This window comes from Silurus aristotelis (genome assembly GCF_946808225.1).
Source record: "Silurus aristotelis genome assembly, chromosome: 4".
In the NCBI taxonomy this organism is placed as follows: Eukaryota; Metazoa; Chordata; class Actinopteri; order Siluriformes; family Siluridae; genus Silurus; species Silurus aristotelis.
In genome coordinates, this window is record NC_139577.1 from 32,194,278 (window position 1) to 32,218,159 (window position 23,882).

The window sequence follows — 23,882 nt, forward strand, 5'->3', positions numbered from 1 at the left end:
TTGAGTCTGTTCGAGTTCTAGTCTGAAGTGTCTTCATCATTTATTCCTCTTGTAATGTTCTCTTAAACTGACGCTGAAATGTATGTTGGTGATCGGTAGATACACCAAGCGCCAATCAAAACAGGTTTAAAACAGAGCGAGCGCTCAACCCTGATTGGTGGATTGCTGTGTGTTTGACCAGTTAAGTTTTTATCCTCATAAATAAACAGTAACGACTGATTTTGCTGAATGTAGTCGAGTAAAAAGTCAAATATTTGACTTTGAAATGTAGTCAAGTTACAGTAAAAGTTTCCCCAAATGGACATATTGCTGTAAAGTACATATACCAAAAAAGCTACTTAAATACAGTGAAGACTTACATTCACTACGTTACTTTCTATAAGTATAATCATTAATATGATGAAGGTTTCTGTAAGGAGATTAGGGGTGTCCCTGACTAAGGATTTACATAGTTGAATAAAAACGGTTATGCTCAAAGTTAAAAATATTTATCCCAAGATTCTTTCTTTTTACATTTGTATTTATGGCATTATTATAACCGGCTGTATATTTGCTTATAGGGAGAAAACTGGTAGTAGTAAAATCAGACATTGGGCACCCCCATATAATTAGAATGGTATGATCCTCGTTTCATAACACCTCTGTGAGATTAGTAGTTGAATCAGGAACCTCCTATGGGAGCACTGAATCTTTGACTATTCAGGGTCAAAGGGTTAAAGGAGACCTTTATTTAACATTTATGGAAGGAGTCTCCAATGTCAGAGCTTCGTTATTTTATAGGAAAATGTTCAGGAAAGAAGAGTTTATACGATTTGAATTATACAAGAGAGAAAAAAGGTGATTTGAATGGCGAGGTATTTACATTTACAGCATTTGGCAGACCCCCTTTTCCGGAGCGAATAATACCGGAGCAGTTGAGGGTTAAGGGCCTTTCTTAAGGGCACATCAGGAGCAGCTTGGTGGTGCCCAAAAGGCATTTGTTTAGATGGAGGTCAATAAAGAAAATACCGCTCTAGCTTAGAATTTGACAAAAGAATCGTCGTCAAGCAATTTTTTCTAGCTGTGCTCCATAAGTTCTAGCTGTGCTCCATAAGAGAAACGGTAAATCTTCCAATAATGCAGCTCAGCCACTGAAGCAAATTGTCCACCAAAGACACACAGTAACTCTTCCTCCTGTTCCGCCATCACTTTTGTCTTGCGTGAACGCTTAGGCCTTATTCGTCACGATTTATAGATTTGTTGTGGATTGGTTACAGTTAAGTCATTAAAACATGTCTGTCTGTGCATGGAATTTAAAATAAATTAATCTCATTTCATCTTCATAGCATAATCCAAGCATTTCCCACATTTACAACAAACATTATTTAGCTATACTCAGGAGAAATAAATAGGATAAAAACATTTTTTCTCACTGGTTTTACATTTTAACTCCATTTTCCATGCCATTCCCCCTGCAATCAATTCGGTTCAAATGATTTTAATACATAAGGCCCAGGGTTTCATTTAAAAGTACCATTTTTACATGAAGAGTTTACTTTGTAAATTCACACCATGCCTCCTTAGATTCAATATTCAACCTTTAAGATTTCTTATTTGTCAGTTATTTATAGAATTACGACTTGAAATGTAAATGAAATGGGAATTCCTTATCCAGTTTGTCTAATATATTGTTGTTATTGTTGTAATATATTGAGTTACACTATATGAACTAAATTTTTCGTTTGAACATCCCACATTTCCACATTTAGTCCCCATTTTTTTGTTATAATAACCTCCACTCTTCTGGGAAGATGTTCCACTAGATTTGGGGAAATTTCAAGGAATCATTTTCCTGATTGATCTATTGGATCATGTTAAATGTTTGACTTAAATATAAAATGATTATCTTGTAGAATGTGGGAAGGGGGAGTGGTGGCTCCAGCGGTTAAGGTGCTGGGTTGCCGATCGGAAGGTTTGAGGTTTAATATCGCCAAGCTGCCACTCTTGGGCCCTTGAGCAAGGCCCTTAACCCTCTATGCTCCGGGGGTCCCTTACGAGGGAAATATCAAGGCCTGTGACGTCGGAGTGACCTGGGGCCGCCTTCCCGTGGGCTCACCACCTGCAGAAGGGACCGTAAGGGACGGTGCTGTGAGGATTGGGCAGCAGTCGAAGGCGGGGGCCTGCTTAGACTGCTGCCCCCACGACCCGAATTACGGATAAGAAAATGAATGAATGAATGTAAAATGTTCTGGTACTTCGTGTACTTTGGGTATTTTGTTAGCATTTATTTGTGCGCCTGATGTCTAAATTAGTTGTGAGCGTTCACACCCGTGACACAGTTCACGTTTTAGCAAAACGGCTCGCTTCGCAAAGGCATTTGCCGAAAGTAGCGAAAACACCGCGCTAGCTTAGAATTTGAAAAAAAGAACCGTCGTGGAGCAGGTTTACTAGCTGTGCTGACCTCGCGAAATGGGGTCTTATCGCAAACTCTCTGCATCCCGCAGTAAATTGACCCTCTGTAATGGACGCTTGTGTTCGTATGACAGCGAGGTCAACGCACTCGTCCAGAATATGTCACTCATCAGAAGGGGCCACGTAGCAGAGCAGATCAGAGCACGGAAAGGACCCGATAATGGACAGGAAAATAAATTCAAACTCTAAATACACCCTTTTAGGACTAATGCGGCATGGCAAAGAGGCGCTCCACCCCCCCGGCCTTTGCTTTTGTTTCACTCGGTTTGTTCGCTTCCAAGTTTCCATTGCAGGTGCTCGTGTTTTTTTTTTTTTTTAAACGTGACAGCACAAATTGGGAGCAGTGGCATGTGTTGGCGGATAAACGGAGCCACTAATGCTTCCATTTAGATGCTTTGTGCAAAAGAGCTGGCAATTCCCAGGTAATCTAAACTCTAATAAAAGACATTTTCATAGAGACACAGCGAGCCATCGCTGTCTCAGAGTGAAGCTTGTCGTGAATAGGCATACGAGATTAAAACGTCTTTTTATTGTTTTTCAAACGATATTGAATTTTGGGTAAAAACAGAATTCACGTCCGTCCACTTGATCTGCTCGTGTGTACTCATTCGGACATGTTTGCTAGATTTTTAGCTGTGTACGGAAGCTATGAGAGCCTTGTGGTATAGGGTGCCATCACTTTTGTCTTACATGAATGCTTAGTCTTTATTCAGGATTTACAGATTGGTTGAGAAAAGTTTTTGTCCACGCATGGAATTTAAAATAAATAAAAATCTCATTTGAGCTTCATAGCATAATCTGAACATTGCCCACATTTATATCAGACATTATTTACCCAAACTCAGGAGCAAAAGAACGGATAGGAATAATTTTTTTTTTTCTATTTTCACCATTTTGTTATTAACTCAACATTTCCGCTCGATCGATTCAGATTGATTTTAATACATAAGACAGAGGGTTTCATTATATAGTACCATTTCTACATAAAACCTTCACATCGTACCTCCTTATCAGGTTGTTCATTAGACCTGGATTAGAGATGAATTACACTGTGCTGTAAATGTAACAAGTATAAAGCACCTTTCTTTCTATCTGAGACCCTCATTCACTTACAATTCCTTACAAAAGCCTTAGATCATTTGCCACCTCCATCCACGTGTTTTTGATATTGACTTGCCTACATTCTTACAGAAGTCCTAAGAGGCCTTGCATTTCAATATTTTTCTTTCTTGTTTTCTCATGATCTCGATATAACCAGTTGTTCAGCATGCATCATGGACACATCAATAACCATTTGTGGCAGCAAGCGCGTCCACATATTATCCATGATGCCGCATCTAGAAAATTCCTTGTGACCGGTAATTAATTTTTCAGTGTATTCAGAATAAGAGCATATTTTCAGAGGCAGCGTCGTCGCAGCATCATGGATAATAAACGTAACCATTATTTGATGTAGTAGTCATGAGAAAACATGAAAGAAAGAAATATTATAAAGAATGGCCTTTTTGGACTTCTGTACATTCTTCCGTTTTACCAATCAACAAACCTCTGCTTGTTTTCTATAGTTTTACTTTGCACCCCAATCGGGATTTTTGCCATTTGCCTATAAACACTATTTATATCCAGTTACACAGCGAGCGCCTGTTTATCAAAACCCATTTTCCCAGAAAACACAGCCATGACTAATTATTAAAGCAGTCATTTAATATCACTGGTCGTCTTTCTCTTTGGGGAGAACGAAATGTGCTCCTGTACATGGTGCAGTTAAAGGTGGAGCAGCTGATGAATGAGGAAAATGAGAGAGAGAGAGAGAGAGAGAGAGAGAGAGAGAGAGAGAGAGAGAGAGAGAGAGAGAGAGAGAAGGTTGGATGAGGTGGAAGCAGGAAGTGACTAGGATTAGTAAGGAGGACGTGAGAGCAGCTATTAGAAGGAAGAAGAGAACCATACCACACCATACCACATACCAGTAGAAGCGTGGAGATGTTTGTGGATTATATTGTGATTTGTGGTGTGAGTAGGGAGCAATTTGAGAAGAGCCTGAAGACAAGCTGGAGAGCAGGGGAATGAAAGTCAGTAGGAGTAAGACAGAGTACATGTGTGTGAATGAGAGGGAGGGCAGTGGAGTGATGCGGTTGCAGGGAGAAGAGGTGGAGAAGGTGGAGGAGTTCAGTACCTGGGGTCAACAGTGCAAAGTAATGGAGAGTGTGTTAGAGAAGTGAAGAAAAGAGTGCAGGCAGGGTGGAGTGGGTGGAGAAGAGTGATAGCAGGAGTGATTTGTGATAGAAGAGTATCTGTGAGAGTGAAAGGGAAAGTTTATAGGACTGTGCTGAGACCTGAGATGTTGTATGGATTAGAGACAGTGGTATTGAGTAAAAGACAGGAGGTGGAGCTGGAGGTAGCAGAGCTGAAGATGTTGAGGTTTTCGTTGGGAGTGACGACGATGGACAGGATTAGAAATGAGTTTATCAGAGGGACAGCACATGTAGGACGTTTTGGAGACAAGGAGAGGGAGGTGAGATTGAGATGGTTTGGACATGTGCAGAGGAGGGACATGGGGTATATCAGTAGAAGAATGCTGAGGATGAAGCCACCAGGAAGGAGAAAAAGAGGGAGATCAAGTAGGAGGTTCATTAATGTGGTGAGGGAAGACATGCAGGTAGTTTGAAAGAGACAGATGTAGATCACAGGGGGGGGATGGAGACGGATGAGGGAAACTTTCTTCCAGTCATCCACTGTCCACAGTCCATGTTGCATAGAAACAAAAGGAACAGACTTTCTTTTTATGTTTTTTTTATTTTTTTCCCAAGGCTCCTTAAATAATTAATTAAATTTGTAAACTACTAATTTTTCAATTTTTGTGCTATTTTTATAATTTTTTTTTCAGAACCTGCAAAAAAGCAATGTGCCACATTTAGACTAAAAGATTTAGACACTTTATATGGATGTCATGTTGTTGTGTGCACCGCTCTCCTCATTATCTTTGAAAAAAGAAAAGAAAGATAATAGTGTATACCTTTTTCTTTTTTTTTTTTTCTTTTTTACTAGAAAAGGACTTTGTTTTAGTTAATTATAGTGTGCACAAAACTTACTCTCGTACATGCACCACTGCCTTTCACTTCCTCTCATTTCCAGGATGAACAAAAAACAAACAAATAAACTAGATTTTTGATATTTTTTTAAATGCAAGAGATATATCCAGGGTTTCGGAAAACATACTTTTTAGTCAGATTGATTGAATAGTTACAGGATTCTGATTTGAACGACATAAAATTGCAAACATTACAGCCACAGTGTGCATATAACCTCTCAGGATGGAAGTGTGAGTGACTTTTTTTTTTGAGCTCTGCTTCCTTCATGGCTGTCTGCCCATGTGTGTGTGTGTGTGTGTGTGTGTGTGTGTGTGTGTGTGTGTGTGTGTGTGTGTGTTGCATTTCTAGTGTTCATTCATTATTGAGCTCTTCTTCTACTCTCTCCAGCACAACAGAATGTCTTAACAAGAATTAGGCAAATGAGACAGCCAATCAAAAAGGCATGAAAATAGGAAAAGAAATGATGGGGAAAGTGCGCACTGACCCTCAGGGTAATGACTGGAGGCTTCAGCAGTGTGATTCAGGGTGAGTCATTATTTAAATAACTCCGAGTCTTTTTTTTCCTATCCTGAGTGGAGTGTATTGATGGCTGAGGTCATATACTTGTGCTTGAAAGTTTGTGAACCCTTTGGATTTTTTTGTATGGTGTTTTTCAGTCATATTTATGCATAAAACTATTAAGGGTTCACAAACCTTCAAGCGCCACTAGGGAAAAAAATATTAGTGCCAGAATTCAGAGACTCTTGAAATACAGACTATTACTATTTGATATATTCTGGATTTCCTGAAAGTGGTCCGTTACAGCTTTTTTTGTGATAAGCGTCTCGTTGGTTGACGCTTTCCTGATTTCTGTCAGGTGTAATCTGTAGCCATCAGCAGTTTTATCGCACAATGTGTAGCTTTAGGGAGCCCTCGTTAGTTCAAACGCTAGACTGAGTAATACAGAGCGGAGATACAACTGCAGAGTATTTTCAGAACTCCAAACAAATTCTATTGCGTAACCCAAAAATCTCACACAAAGAGAAATGCTGTTCATGTAATCCCTCACCAACGTGATTTCAGTGTCTACCGATAGTTTTCTGATACACAATTTATTATATAATAAATAGTTTGGCAGAATGCAAGAATTTGCAAATCTCTAAATCCATATTGTATTCAGAATGAAACCAAAAAATATATATATATAAAAAAAAAATTTAATTTTTACCACGACCTGTCAATTAACCTAGAATGTTTCCCAACTGTTTAATTTTAATAACAAGATTTTTGTCTTTTGTCGAACCGTCCCACCTTTTTTTTAGACGTGTTGTAGCCATCAAATGCACTGGGGGTGCATTTCAAATCAAATCTAAACTAATTTTATTTGTCACATACACATACATAGAGGGTACGACATGCAGTGGTGTTTTCCCCAGTTTCCCCAGTGGTGGTTCCCCAGTTTAAACTTATTATATATGTTTTCTGTGTTCTATTGTGAATAAAATATGGGTTTATGAGATTTGCCAATCATTGCTTTCTGTTTTTCTTTTTTTCCTTTTTAATTTTTTTTTATTTCACCAAAACTATATGGATTTGATTCACTGTCAACTGACTTTCATTTTCCAAAGCATGCAAAGCATTTCCAAAAAAATCCTTCATGGTATGGCACCCCTGGAGCACAAAGGGCTTAAGGGCCTTGCACAGGGGCCCAAAAGACATAATATGGCAATACCAGGGCTTTAAGCACTGAACCATCAAATGGCACCACTATGTCCAACGCAAATATCACTGTGTAGCTTATACAATCTACAACCTCAACACTTCTGCATTTTTTCTGCAAGTCTTGTTGAGATAACGATTATTTATGTACTCAAATGTCTTCTGAATGATTTGATGTGTTTGTCATATTATATTATATACAAATGCAGCAGTCTGGAAAAACCCCATTTGAATTTTGTCATGAACTATTATTCAAGAAGGAGGATGTCAGTGCTGATAAAGGAGAACATTTTCTTAGATAAACAGGCAGACAAATCCAAAACGGGATCCAAAATTATAGAGAGCAAACAGGCGATTTAGTGATCTAGTGATCTAGTGTAGTGATCAAGAAACAACCAAGAACGAGAATGTGAAAAACATAAGGTGATCAAAAATGGAGAAACAAGAAGCATGTGCCCCGTGAGCGCGGTCATGCAGTGCACAATACAACAGGCGTTATCGCTCACAAATTCTTCCACGTAGAAAACTAAATCTGGGATTTGGCTAAAAGATTTTCTGCTTATACTTCCTCCAAAAAACAAAATGGTTTTGAGTCACTTTCAAACCTCACTCTGACTTGCATCTTTCAAACATCATGGTGTGCAAGAGGCCAGTTTTACAAATGCAGCTGTACAATCTAAAGACAGAAACCTCATTAATTCACGTTGTATGTGGTGAAATAGAAGACTTTTGAGCACTATATATTTATTTCAGACTGAGATGTGTGTGAAAAAAGTGAGGTCTCAGTGCAGAGACATTTTCAGAACAATTAAGTGGAAGATGCTGAATGGATGGATGGATGGATGGATGGATGGATGGATGGATGGATGGATGGATGGATGGATGGATGGATAAGTGGATGAATAGGTGGATGGATGGAATAAGGGATAAATGGATGGATGGATGGATGAATGGATGGATGGATGGATGGATGGATGGATGGATGGATGGATGGATGGATGGGTGGATGAATAGGTGGATGAATAGGTGGATGGATAGATAGATAGGTAGGTGGATGGATGGATGGATGGATAGATAGATAGATAGATAGATAGATAGATAGATAGATAGATAGATAGATAGATAGATAGATAGATAGATAGATAGACAGACAGACAGACAGACAGACAGACAGACAGACAGACAGACAGACAGACAGACAGTGTTAAAATGGATGTTCCAAAAACACATACCAGTCTTATGGTCAGGTGTCCACAGATTTTTGTCTGTATAAGTTTGTGGGTAGTTGAATCAGCTGAGTTTGTAATCAGTACGTATTCACAAATGGGAGACTTTCTGAGTGCTACAAATCTACTTTTTGAATGAGATTCGTACAAAGAGGAAGATGTCTCAGTGCAGGGCCATTCTGAGAACAATATAGTATAAAGTGTGATGATGTGAAGGCTTTTCCCAGGCCACCACACAAGCACAGTTGATTAGCATGTTTGATGATCGGCTTGAATGAATTAGCCCAATTTAGGCTTTTTCGCACTGAGCACTGGGCTGTTGAGTTCATACGTTCGTTACAGCGAGGGCTCATCAGCAGTGGGGGAGGCACTTCAGTCTGCTTTAAACACTTTACTGCCCATATGGTGAATCATGTGTGAGAAAGAAATTAAAAATAGCACAGATCTATCCAGAGATATTTATCATAGAATTGCAACACAGACAGATCTGCTATTTATTAACACATCTGTCACATTTATCTTTTGAAATCACTGCTGTTGGATTTGTTTTAATACCCCTAAGTACATGCTTCTTTCTCTCACACAAATACAGTATATTTAAAAGGTATACAGAAGTGTGTCTATGATGAACTGATGGACATATGGATAGAGAGTAGCTAGACAGCTGGTTTGCTATGTATCTCGGTATCGAGCCAAATGAAGACAGACAGACAGACAGACAGACAGACAGACAGACAGACAGACAGACAGACAGACACAGACAGACAGACAGACAGACAGACAGACAGACAGACAGACAGACAGACAAATTAGCTACATTATATCAAATAATACAGATTATATTCTGGTCTGGATGGTTGTATGTTAGACAGACACAGATTTGGATTCTGCATTTAAGCATTACTGAACAGTACACTTCAACAATAATAGAATTGTAAGAAATGGACATTCGATGCCACCAAGATGAGAATGGGTTCCCTTTTGAGTCTGGTTCCTCTAAAGGTTCCTTCCACTGGCCATTTCAAGTTTTTCCCTGTCACAGTTGCTACTGGCTCACTCATTAGGAACAAACCCATACATAAATACAATTGTTATTTTGATGCACATAAAAAGTATACATATCTGTGTGTGTGTGTGTGTGTGTGTGTGTGTGTGTGTGTGTGTGTGTGTGTGTGTGTGTGTAGATCCGCAACGCAGCAACGGGACTGTGTATTGACACCAAACATGGTTCAACAGGAACAGAGCTCCGTCTGGACAGCTGCCTGAAAGAGGGAGCCGAGAGAACCTGGGCACACGAACAGGTGACACAGCATTTCTCATTCATATAGACCGTCTATCTGTGTTACCACTGAATCCTGAATCCTCAGCTCTGTAACCCAAACACTGTTACCACTGAATCCTGAATCCTCAGCTCTGTAACCCAAACACTGTTACCACTGAATCCTGAATCCTCAGCTCTGTAACCCAAACACTGTTACCACTGAATCCTCAGTTCTCTTTCCCTACACATTGTTTTTGCTGAATCAGCAGAGTAGCTCATTATACCTGATCTTTATAGGGAACACTTAAAATCTAGCATTAAGAGCAGAAACAATGTGCTAATCTACAGCACACCAGTCACATAATTGTGGTGCTCTGAAGCCCTGGCTGTGATGTAATGACCCTCACTAACTGGAAGAGCTGTGTGAGACTAGGAGTGGATCTAAACACTGTAGGATGTCGGATCTTCTGGAGCGAGGCCACTACAAAAACTAATTTGCTCCTGATCACAGTCAGAATAGTTCTATTTTATAAATGATAAGATAATTTAAGTGCAGAAGACAGTGATAAACATACAGGATAAGGTAGAGGGTACGGGTGTGTATCACCAGCACAGTGTTACCTAAAAAAAAAAAATTCATTCATTCATTCATTCTCTCCCGCTTATCCGTAATCCGGGTCGCGGGGGCAGCGGTCTAAGCAGGCCCCCGCCTTCGACTGCTGCCCAATCCTCACAGCACCGTCCCTTACAGTCCCTCCTGCAGGTGGTGAGCCCACGGGAAGGCAGCCCCACGTCACTCCGACCTTGATATTTCCCTCGTAAGGGACCCCCGGAGCATAGAGGGTTAAGGGCCTTGCTCAAGGGCCCAAGAGTGGCAGCCTGGCGATACCAGGGCTTGAACCCCAGACCTTCCGATCGGCAACCCAGCGCCTTAACCGCTGGAGCCACCACTCCCCCCTAGGTCAATGTATTGTAAAACCAATGTAAGATTATTAAGGTTATTTCTAGATAGTAAATGCATTCAAGCATTTATTTATAGAATGACGCACAATGATGGGTGAAATGAACTTGCTGAAAAAATAAAAGGTTTTAGGAAAAGAATCCAAAAAAAGGGAGTACCACCTTGTGATTGTTTCCCTACACAGAGGTGGAAAGAGTAATAAAATGTTCTGTACTGTTACTTCGATGAAATTTGACATAAGTACAAGTAAAGTTACAGGTCTAAAAAGCTACTTAAGTCAAAGTAAAAAGTAGCTCATTTAAAATGTACAGAGTGCAAAACGAGAAAGAAAACAATTAAATTAATATCAAAAAACACTACAGTCGATGACTTGCGTCTAATGTGAGTTATGCATTTAATGCATTTATGCATATAATGTAATTTATGATAATGAGAGAAATCGCAAATGCAGATTCAGAATTCAGACAGCGAGGACACGCATTGAACAACTGCCGTTTTCCGCAGTGACGAATCAACACTCTTTGATTGGACACTGCATTCCCAACAAAAGTGTTTGATTGGTTATACAGAAATGCTCAAATCTAATGCACCATCAGCAGATCTACACTTAAATATAACACTTTTCATTAATTTCCTATGAGAACTTCGCTCTGGTAATAGAGCTTCATTGTGTATTGACAATTTTTGCCCCAGTCCCTGTTCATTTCCAACCCTGGTGCTAACCAACATTAGCAATGTCACGCACTGATGCAACACAACAGTACAACAGTTATGTAAACAAAAACAATACATTGCTTTAATTTACCTCATTATGCTTTCAGCTGGGTCTGTATCACTGATGTTTGTTTTGTCTGTCTCCATCTTTCTTTCTTGTTAGTTTAGCGCATTTGTTCTCCCACCATCAATCCACTAATCAGTGGAGTAGTTTGAATTAAGTTTTAGGAGACCCCAAACCTGTTTCGACATGACAATGCTCCTGTGCACAAAGCCAGCTCCATGCAGATATAGTTTACATAGTTTGGAGTGGAAGATCTCCTGCTATAGAGTTCTGAACTCAACCTTTGTACATGTTCAGGATGAACTAGAACCCTGACTGCACCCCAGGCCTCCTCACTTTACCTACATTAATACCTGACTTTACTAATGCCTTGGTACAAATCTCCACAAGCACCCTCCAGAATTTAGTGAAACCATCTTCCCAGAATAGCCGAGGATATTATAATAGCAAATGGAGACTAAATATGGAATGGGATGTTCAAAAACTAGTACATACTAATCTTATGTTTATGTGTCTACAAACGTTTGTCCATATAGTGTATGTATGAGGTGGTAGAAAAGTAAAAAAAAAAAAAAAAAAGTGTCTTTTTAAAGCGTGTCAAGCACCTTCTGCGATTTGAGCTGGATCTTCGGAAGAAAAGGTGAAGTCCTATGGGGCCAAATCTGGCGAGTAGGGTGGGTACGGAAGTGAGATTATATTGTCTCCAGTAAGACCCTCATGTTTGCTCTTTGCTCTAACTTGCTGTCCATGATGATCCATGCTGTCCGCAGACGTGGTATGCATGACGATGTGTTTTGGCACACTGACCTATGAAGATTGGTGCTCCCTGTGACTGTGTGTGTGCAGCCTTCTGCTGCCATCTGTTGGCATGTTACAAAATGCCACCTCATTTATACTAATAACATAAGAGGCAGGAAATGGAATTTATTTCCCAGATTGGAAAGGATGGAGTGGAAGATCTTGAGTGGCCTGCTATATACAGCTCTGACCCTCAACCCTTTTGAACAACTTGAAATGAGGTGAACTAGAATGCTGAATGCATGTGCTTTTTTTTTATTATATAATACACTAACAAGTACATTCTGCCTTTTGTTGTAGTTCAATATAATTTTTTCTAATATAAAAATACAATATAGTCCCCTTTAGACATGGTGCTTAGCATGGAGGTAGTGTGCCTCAGTCATATGGCCGATTTGGAGTGGGTTGTATAATATAATTTGCTCGCTCATAATTAAATTAAATATAGTGCACCATATGGTAAGTGGAGAGTGAATCGAGCTAAAGGAACAGACTCGAGCAAAACTAATACCGCAATAACGAGCGCATGGCAGTGTTGCCATGGCAGCTGCGATGTGAAGAAGAACCAAACTGTGACGGCAGCCTAAGACTCATATGCAAGTATGTTGTGTATGTAAAACAAAAGTCAGCCATTTATTAGATACAACCAGTTGAGTTTTCCATGACTGGGAAGTTGTGTTCAAATAATGCGGACCTAATGAGATGGTAAGATTCATGGATTCGCATCGGTGCATCGGCATTCAATTAGTTTTTATTTGTATAGCGCTTTTAACAATGGACTCTGTATAGATGCTCTACACTTTAATTATTAAGAAAGTGACCAATAATTTGTGACCAATATTTATTATGTAGATTCATTTCTTCTCGCTAAACTGTTTCTCGAGCGCGTTCTCTCAGCACCGCTGCTGTTACGTGAATATGACGTGTCACAACACTTACGGAGGTCGAGGCGTGTCCTGAGATTCACATAGAATACAGATTAACATGGCAGAGGTAGAGCTGTAACTTCCTGCACACAGAACAGTAAAAGTTTCTTTTTTGCACTACAAAGGCGTGTTTGTGAAAGGGCCGTGCTTTAGAAATCAGAAGGCAGTTAAGAAAAATGATAGAGACGTACATCCCTAAAACCTATGCATCATTATACATTTCAACTGACCACAATGCTGATAAACACTTGGTGTGTAATTCTGTACCATGCAGTTTAATGACGTCACAAATAGGAATGATTTTCCGGCTTTTGCTTTAGATCTTTACCTTTGGCTGGAGGGAGGACATCAGGCCCGGGGACCCTCTGCACACCAGGAAGTTGTGTTTCGATGCCATCTCTCAGAGCAGCCCTGCCACTCTGTATGACTGCCATGGCATGAGGGGCAACCAGCACTGGAGCTACCGCAGGGTAACACACACACACACACCACACACACACACACACACACACACACACACACACACACACACATACACAAAACATACTTATAATGCAATGTTTCCATACATCCAAGAAAACTTTTAGGAAAGATTTTTATATAAAATGTCCATGTATCCAGATAAAATGTCCTTTAAATATCTGTAGGACTAAAATAGAATAAATCGCATGACTACTATAAATAGCTATTTTTTACCCATTGATGCCCCATTTGCCACCAGTATACTGCACTTTTCTAAATTCTCACTGTTAAACAAAGACACTCCTTCAATTTCATAAAAGCTGCATTTTATTTTATTATTATAAATTTTATTATAGCAAAATAGAAGCAACTAAGTGGAACTGTTCTGCCACTTTAATGAAATCTGAACCAGGAATGTTTTACAACATTACCTGCAACCACAGATGACTGCTGAAACTATAAGCAAAAATACCGATAGTTTTTCCGCCATGCGTCTGTTGCTGGAGGTGGGAGAAGGTCCACTGAAATAGCGGCCTCTAGAGGCAAATCACTGACACCACATGCTGTTTTTACATGTGAGCTGCATATTAATTAATACATTTATATTCAATTCATTTAGCACATTTTATGATTTAGTACTTTTTTTTATAATAAAGGTCAGTACTATTTCACATGGTGTGTTTGTTTTATCAGTATAAATGTTTAAAAATTGGTTGATTAATCACTTATCGGCTTATTGTGGTAGAAGAGGAATATAATTTTCCTTACAAGAACTAGTAGACCCAAGCCTGTTCCATCATGACAATACCCCTGTTCACAAAGCCAACTCCATGAAGATCTGCTTTACATGGGTTGCAGTGGAAAATCTTATTATATAGCTCTGATGAACTGACCTCCTCAATTCATCTACACCAGCACCTGACTTTACTAACACCCTTGTTTTTAAATGAAATATCACACAAATCTCCAGAAGCACACTTGAAATCTAGTGGAACATCTTCCCAGAAGAAGAGTGGAGTTTATTTTAAAAGTTGAACGGGGACTAAATGTTGACTGGGATGCTCCAAAAACACATACCAATCTTATGGTCAGGTGTCCACAAATTTTTGTCTGTATAAGTCTGTGGGTAGTTGAATCAGTTGAGTTTGTAATCAGTACGTATTCACAAATGGGAGAACAAAGTGTGATGATGTGAAGGCTTTTCCCAGGCCACCACACAAACACAGTTGATTAGCATGTTTGATGATCGGCTTGAATGAATTAGCCCAATTTAAACTTTTTCGCACTGAGCACTGGGCTGTTGAGTTCATACGTTCGTTACAGCGAGGGCTCATCAGCAGTGGGGGAGGCACTTCAGTCTGCATTAAACACTTTACTGCCCATATGGTGGATCATGTGATCAGGTTTTATGTGGTAGCAGTAACATTAGCGCTTCAGCTAAGACTCATTGTTGTCATTTTCCTTCAACAGCATGGCCAGTAGAGTTTAGATTAATACATCAGGGTTCCTAAAGATTTTGGAAAAGTATATATATATATATATATATATATATATATATATATATATATATATATATATATATATATATATATATATATATATATATATATAAAAACAAAAAATAATACACAAAGTCTATGTATACATTAATATTAATAATTTTAAAAACAAGTTTCATTTTTGTCTAAAAAACTTCCTGCGTCCACACTTTCGTGTTCTAAAGTTTCCCAAAAGTTCCTGTTCTGCGTATGAGGAAAACCTAAGACCCTTCGACACTCGTCATTTCCGTCTGATGTCTATTCACTTCACAGCTCTTTGAAACGTCACGCCAACGACTAAAAATGCGCCGTCGTTTTCACGGAAGCCAGAAGGAGACGGGAGAAGACCGAGAAAGAGAGAAGAGGACGAGAGTTAATTAAAACAATATAAATATTAAATATTAATATATAATATAAATATTAATACATAACTATATCAGTGTGGACATGGCCAAAAAGTGTTTTTGTTAATGGACTTTAATTTCTTTTTTGTAGTTTCTTGGTGAATTGTATATGAACAATCCTTCTGTTTTAGTATCGTATTTAGTATTTAGTAGTTTAAAGGCTCTGGCATGGAGAAGCTGATGCTGGATCTGTGATGATCACAAATGTTGAGCTCAGTAGCTCCTAGTTTTATAACCATAAAGACTGTAGAAAAAACATTACTTATAATCTTATACTCCAGTGCTCATGTTAGTTCTCACTCTCCAGTGTTCTGTATTGTTGAAATATTTATGATCAAACTCTTGATGTCACCCAAATGAGGATGGGTTCCCCTTTTGAGTCTGGTTCCTCTCAAGGTTTCTTCCTCATAACATCTAAGGGAGTTTTTCCTTGCCACAGTCGCCACGGCTGCTCATCAGGGAAAAATACACACCATTCACCTTAACTGTTGATTTCTGTAAAGCTGCTTTGAGATAATATCTGTTGTGAAAAGCGCTATACAAATAAACTTGACTTGACTTGACTTGACTTGACTTGACTTGACTTGACTTGAGTATCGCAGATTTAGTAAAATGCTGTGCATTGAATATGGTTTGGTGTTTATTTGTATGAACTACAGTAGCTATGCAGCAACAGACACACAAGTGATTGACTTAATAGAACTTCTGATTTAGTTAAGAATCGATTTTTTCTTTTTGCTGTAAAGACAATCTCTTCTGAAAAACAAGTGAATCTCACCAACTGAAAAAAGAAGCAGTTTATTTGAGATAAAAGAACGCTGCACTGTGATTACGCCTCCCCCGGTGCGTTAGCAGGTGGCATTAAGGGGTAGAAAGATAAATAACCTACCCTAGTGAACCACTTCTACAGCGTACGATGCTCCCGTGTATTTTTATGTGAAATCTGCTCTCGTCCTCGCTCGGAGTGTGCTGAATAACGCCGAGCACTTTGTGGCATTGCTGCAGGTTTAGCGCAGGAGCAGGTGGATGCTTTATTACGAAGAGCTCCGGCACAGCCGTGCTCTGCTCAGAGTGCACGTTATGGCTCTGCCATAAATGATGGAGGCTGATGCCGTGGTCGTGTTCCTCCAGCCTCCCAGCAAGATGATATGAAGGGCCTGACTAGAGAAATTACCGTCATTGCAGGATAGGTCAATGACGGTGGCGCACAAAGGCAATATACACTTGAAAGGACAGAGGTGGAGGCTGGTGGCGGAGGAGCCTGAAGTGAACCGAGCAATAAATCAACCGGGAGAGCAATAACCCATCTTACTCTTCTTCCTCTCCTTACTTGTCTTTTTTTTCACTTTCTTACATGTATACTGTATATATGTATACATATATCTACAGTGGTTCCCACAGAACTCGTTGAGGTTACGATCTAAGACCGTTCTAAGTTCAGAAATTCGGCAAATTTTGGACGGACCCCCGCAGCCCCTGTGGTACCTTAGTGAATTCATCTAGACATTGACAACTTATTACAATGTGTTTTAAAAATTTGTATGAAATTTGTTAGTGATTAGTATCTTTCTCTTCTCCTTCTTTCGGCTGCTCCCATTAGGGGGCGCCACAGTGGATCATCCGTCTCCATACCCCCCTGTCCTCTACATCTGCCTCTTTCACACCAACTACCTGCATGTCTTCCCTCACCACATCCATAAACCTCCTCCTTGATCTTCTTCTTTTCCTCCTTCCTGGTGGCTCCATCCTCAGCATTCTTCTACTGATATACCCCATGTCCCTCCTCTGAACATGTCCAAACCATCTCAATCTCACCTCCCTCACCTTGTCTCCAAAACGTCCTACATGCGCCGTCCCTCTAATAAACTCATTTCTAATCACTCCCAATAAAAACTTTAACATCTTATCTTACATTTAAGATCTGAGTTCACTCACAAACCTAAAAAGTGCAGACCACAAGTTTGTTTAGTCTCCACCGTGCATGTTGAACACAGTGTCACAGTTTTTATTATTATTAATATTGAAAATATAACAATGGCATTTATGACGGTTTAGAGATATGGATTCTTTTGCGTTTAAAGTCCTGAGTCAAGAATTTCTCTTAGAAGGAGAAAATCCTGACATTTCCGCATATCGAGGAAGTGAATGAATGGAGGATTGAAGGAATGAAGACATTTGTTAAAGTCTGCTGAAATAAATAAAACAGTAAAGTAGATCATATCTATGGAAAATGTAATATAAAATGTACCACACACACACACACACACACACACACACACACACACACACACACACACACACACACACACACACACAAACATCTGTATTTCCAAAATGGGGGCTAACAAATGTAAACTATTTCATTAAAATGTTCCCTTTATTTAATTGTATTTATTGAATCAATTAAATTTGTGCCAATTTAATCAACTGCACAATGTAATATATTTATTAAAAGTGTATTGCAATAATTTGACTTATTTAATCATATATATTTGTATAAAATATAACATTTTATTTGATATATTATTTATCCAAGCAGGATTTTTATAAAAAAAAAAAAAAAATTTTATGTAAACTTTTGATATTCACAAATGTTAATAATAATAAACTGTGTTTTTTATATATATACACACACACACACACACACACACACACACACACACACACACACACACACACACACACAGAATCCTTAGTGTAGCCTTAGTGTACCCACTCTTATGTACTTTCACTCAGATTTCTCACAAGGTTGATTCCTCAAGCTCCCAACCTCTACCCATAAAATAAAGTAAGCATTAATGATTAAGGGGGTGTAAAAAAAAAAAAAAAAAAAGGTTTCGGTCGCTCAGTTCCATCCCTGTAATCTGACTGAAGGGGAACAGGAGATAACAGCCGGATTAAACCCTTCCTCTGCCTCTTCTTTGCCCCATGAATATAAATTTTTTAGCGTATCTAAGTTTTTTGTAATATTAAATTTCCCTTCTCTGTCTACTCTGGTGGTTGCAGGATAAGTCTCTTTACCACCCAGTGAGCAGCGGATGCATGGACTGCAGCCCCACCGATAAGCGGATTTTCATGAACAAGTGCGATCCCGAATCGTCGACGCAGCAGTGGCTCTTCCAGAGAGTCAACCTCACCGTCCTGGACAAATTCAACAGCGCCACCACTTCCTAGGACGCCTCGGAAAAAACGCAGCCAGCCAGTGGACTGGCTCCCAGAATCCTTAGCGAGGGGGGTAGATTTACTTAGTGTCTGAGTGTGGCTCCCCCCTACTTCCTCACCCCTCATCCTCCCAAAATGCCCACTAGTGCAGGAGCAGAAGAGGAAAGGGGGCGGCTCGTGGGCAGGGGCTTGAAGATGGGGCCGAACCTGGAAGACTCATGGGACCCTCAGATGGCTAGCAGGTCAAGGAGAACCTGTTCTTCTCTCTCGTTCTCGTTCTCTTTCTCTTTTTCAGCTCGGCCCCCAGTTCTTTCTAACACACTGATCAGCAGTGCTCTGTTTAAATATCGTTTCCTCCTCACCCTATCGATATCGCATGGTGGATTTGTACCGTACCGGGAAAAAAACCCCGGAAGTGACGTTTTAGCATCTCTGTGTGGGTCTGAGGAGGTTTGTTTGGACTCTGTATTTATTTCTATTTATTTGTTTGTTTTTTGTTTTTTTTTTTTGTTTTTTTTTGGGGGGGGGGGGGGGGTTTGGCCATGATAAGCTATTATATGTGTAACTGACTTTGTTTTACCTTCGACCAAGGGTAAGAAATGAAATCGGATTTGCCCCACAGAGCTGGAGATGACAGGATTCAATGTTTTTTCCTTTTTTTTTTCCACTAAGAATCATGCACCTTTCCTGCCCCAGTTCCTATCATCTCAATTCTAAATAAAGTACAAAAAATCAGTACAAATGTGTGAGTAGATACAGACTCCTTTCCTCCATGTTCTCGTTATTATACAGAGAAACTGTACGAAATGGTTCGTTTTTTCTTTCTATAGGTTTTTTTTTTAACAATAAACAACACATAGATATCACAATTAATCCTTGCCAACTGATTGCTGATGTTTCAGTATGTATTTATGCAAATTAGGCTTCTTCTGATTAAATATGCATACATTTGCACACCATCAAATTAAATGCTGGAAATAAAATATAATTTGTATTTATTTATTAATTATAGATTTATAGATTCATCTCTTTGACAGTAAAGCCATGGATTCTGTGATGCTTTATTTTGACTTTAGTAGAAAATCTGATGAAAATATTTGATACATCAACATTGTTTGGAGATATTCCTCTGTAATGTCATTCAAATGATCTGTGATCATCTTCTTTCAGCTTCTCCCGTTAGAGGTTTCCACAGCGGATCATCCGTCTCCATACCACAACAACCTCTATAATAACATCTGCCTCTTTCAAACTCAACTACCTGCATGTCTTCACTCACCATATCCATAAACCTCCTCCTCGATCCTCCTCTTTTCCTCCTGTCTGGTGGCTCCACCATCAGCATTCTTCTACCTATTCTTCACATGTCCAAAATATTTCATTCACACTTCTCTCGGTCCCCCTAATAAATTAATTTTCAATACTGTCCATCCCTGTCACTTGCATCATCTTCAATTCCACCATCTTCAGCTCCACCTCCTGTCTTTTACTCAGTGCCACTGTCTCTAATCCATACAACATCGCAGGTCTCACCACAGTCCTATAAACTTTCCCTTTCACTCTCACAGATACTCTTAGAATCTGGGATAATCTGGATTTATTTTTTTTATTATTAATTTCTGCCTTTTGTGTTTTGTAAGTAAAGTTGTGTCTCCCTCTGCTGGTCATTATGGCACAATACACCCTAATCTCTTTTTTTTTTTTTTTTTTTTTTTATACAAGAAGGTGTTTATTTCCTATATTTTTCAATTTATCTATAATATATTTATCACAATATCAGTAAAATCACACAATAACCAGTGCAGTGTTGTGTAAGGTCTGAGGTGATCCAATGAATAGATCGACACTTAAACCAGAGCCAGGCTTGGTGCTGTGATACACACCGTCTGTATTTATGCACTCATCTCCTAAACACACAGCAGGTGTCTACGGCAAACCAGGAGAGCTGCTCTAGATTCTGGATCCGATTCAAATGTTCGATGTATGTGCATTCTGACTTTATTCTGAGGCCGATTCGATTCACGTCTCGACCGATAGCCAACTATATGATACATTAAAGATTCAGCACAATGCAATGGAAACAATAAGATACACTGCAATTCAGTATTGTACAGATAGATCGCTTTTATTTCTTTAATTCAGACAGACAGCAAATCATAAACATTTTTCTTAGGTGCCTACTGACATCTAATGCATGGCCCTTTCACAAACGTGGTGCAAACAAAAAGATGAAATAAAACCAGATGTTCTTTTCCTGTTCTGTCTCCAGGAAGATGCAGCTCTACCTCTGCCAGCTCTACTCTCAGTACATGCCTCAGTCTCCGTATTGTTGTGATAACACACATCACTTTCTACATAATAAAAGTATAGCGCATCTACTAATCTTCTTCTTCTTTCGGCTTTTCCCATTAGGGGGCGCCACAGCGGATCATCCGTCTCCATACCCCCCTGTCCTCTCCATCTGCCTCTTTCACACCAACTACCTGCATGTCTTCCCTCACCACATCCATAAACCTCCTCCTTGGTCTTCCTTTTTCCTCCTTCCTGGTGGCTCCATCCTCAGCATTCTCCTACTGATATACCCCATGTCCCTCCTCTGCTCATGTCCAAACCATCTCAATCACACCTCCCTCACCTTGTCTCCAAAACGTTCTACATGTGCTGTCCCTCTGATAAACTCATTTCTAATCCTGTCCATCGTCGTCACTCCCGAAGAAAACCTCAACATCTTCAGCTCTGCTACCTCCAGCTCCACTCTTAAAGACCAGCACACTCCTTCTCCATTCCTCAGGCATCCTCTCACCTTCCAGAATCCTGTTAAACATTCTGGTTAAAAACTCCACTGCATCTCTCCACCTGCCTCCACTTTTATACGTCACCCTATGATCCTCCTTCTTCTTATAATACGTGTTCACCACTGTTATTTCCATCCTTTTAGCAAAATCTACTTCTACATTCCTCTCCTTAAGACCATACCTACCCATCACCTCCTCATCACCTCTGTTCCCTTCACCTACATGCCCATTAAAGTTCTATTCACCAATCTTTCATTCCTAGGTTCACCATCTACCACTTCATCTAACTCACTCCAGAATTTTTCCTTCTCCTTCATCTCACAATCCACTTGTGGAGCATAGGCACTGATGATGTTTATCATTAGCCTTCAACTTCCAGCTTCATGATCATCACCCTATCAGAAACTCTCTTCACCTCCACTACACTTTTACTGTACTCTTCCTTCAGAATCACCCCTACACCATTTCTCTTTCCATCCACACCATGATAGAACGGTTTAAAAAGCTCATCTGCTAATAATTATACATAAATAAATCGGTTTTTACCGTTACAAAACGATGCTTTGTGATACAAATACCAACTTGTATCCATTGCACACTTTTTTTAATCGATGCATCACATCTTTAACTTTTATATTACGGTGTGTTTTGTGTGTTTTTTAGGTACACGAGGGTTTTCCTGGTCTTGAACATCTTCTGAATCTTCGTTAACTCTCCTGAAGGCTGAAAATCATTTGAATATCTCGTTGAGAGAAAGAGAATGAGAAGGAGACACACAGTCACCAAATGATATATAATATATATTGATGTATATTTGCTATGAGCAACGCGGTCATAAAAAGCATCCTTTTCTCAAATTTTCTTGTCGAGTCAGTGTCTGGTCCAAATGACGAGGTATCCTGCTGATGAACTGAGATTCAGAGGTCCTCAATAATATAGTAACTAAAGTACTATTTCAGTTCACCTTACCGCCAGAGGTAATGTAACGCCTTTTTGTTTTATGTATATATCATTCTAGTTTTGTGTAAAGCCAAACTGAAAATCTTTTCCTGATTTTCGAAATCTGTAAGATTTTCTTTATTCACAAATCACAAGGTAAGTCATAAGTAAAAACTCCACGCAAAACTCCACAAAAGGGCGGAGTTTGAATTTAAAATAGTGCCCTTAATCAAGTGTTATCCTTTTCACAGGGTGCCAATAATTTTGCTCTCTCTTATAAACCAGTCTTTAATTTATCGATTTGTAGTTTGGTTGCTTTCTTTGAGTCATAAATACCACATTTCTTTTTCGAATGCTTAAATGGATGATTTAGACGTTTCTCGGTGCGAGGTGCTATCACAAAGTTTTGAGACTAATTTTGTAACACACCAACAGGTGGCAGCACAAGGCTGCACGCACAGCCAAAGGGAGCACTTTTTGAATATAATAAACAGAGCCAATCTCGAAACTTTTTGGTACCCCCTCGTATCTAACATGATGAATGAGGCCCAGTGTCAGTGTCAGGTTTCCCCTTTGCGCTGACCTGAAATGTGTTCGGTATAAAGAAATCTGCCCCTGCACCTTTAAAACAAATTGGAAATTTGCCTCCAAGTAAAACCAGGTGCACACTGTGCGATTTTGGCCACAATTGGGTCGTCTGAGACAAATTTTGAAAATCCTAAAAGATTCCTATAATCTTAGACTAAAATCTGTAGTCTTTGATCGCTGGTTTGTTCACCGACAGCCGATGAACATTTTTCCTCCGATGAAATTCTGGCAGTCAGAAAATTTCAGACACTTTCCTGAAGTGCAATTTCTCCCACAACGTCCAGGAACCAACTTCAACTTCAAACACCCTCTGGGAAAATGTCCAAACGAGCCAGGTGGACAGTACAGCAAAAAGAGAAACTTATCCAGTGATGGAAGGAAAAGGAGTGTTTGTATGTCGTTTTTTTTTTTTTTATGGCCTGTCATGAACAAAATGAACGCTACAGATTGGTTTTGTTTGCTGCCAGCTACTGTTAGCGAGAGTACGTGGGTCTGTCACGAATTGCTGATGGAAAACTTTAGACGAGTCTTTTTCTTGTGTGCGTCACGTTCTGCTTGTCGTACAGTCTGACATAATGACAACTGAGATCCTACAGCGTGACACGGGGATCATGTTCGTACAGTCTGACAAGCAACAATCACAAAGGACTATTTGAAATCACACAGTGTACCGACTAAGAGAAGTTTCTCTGGAATTTAGGTGGAGCAGAACAACCAGAACCACAACTAATCATTAACTGTCCAAAAGCACCACACGTCATATTTGAGATCTTCTTGAGGATGAAGCCACCATTTTACAAGCCACT

The 23,882-nt window shown here is 39.5% G+C and overlaps 1 protein-coding gene across 2 annotated transcripts in view; it reads left to right on the forward strand.

Moving 5' to 3' along the window:
• galntl6 (polypeptide N-acetylgalactosaminyltransferase like 6) overlaps positions 1–19,496 on the forward strand; it is a 288,765-nt gene extending 269,269 nt beyond the window's left edge. For both annotated transcript variants that reach the window (XM_083538743.1, XM_083538744.1), the window contains exons 11-13: positions 9,649–9,765; positions 13,509–13,658; positions 18,599–19,496. In XM_083538743.1, coding sequence (XP_083394869.1) covers positions 9,649–9,765; positions 13,509–13,658; positions 18,599–18,766 — 435 coding nt within the window. In that variant the 3' untranslated portion in view covers positions 18,767–19,496. The remainder of the gene's footprint in view (positions 1–9,648; positions 9,766–13,508; positions 13,659–18,598) is intronic.
• The last annotated feature ends 4,386 nt before the right edge of the window (positions 19,497–23,882 follow it).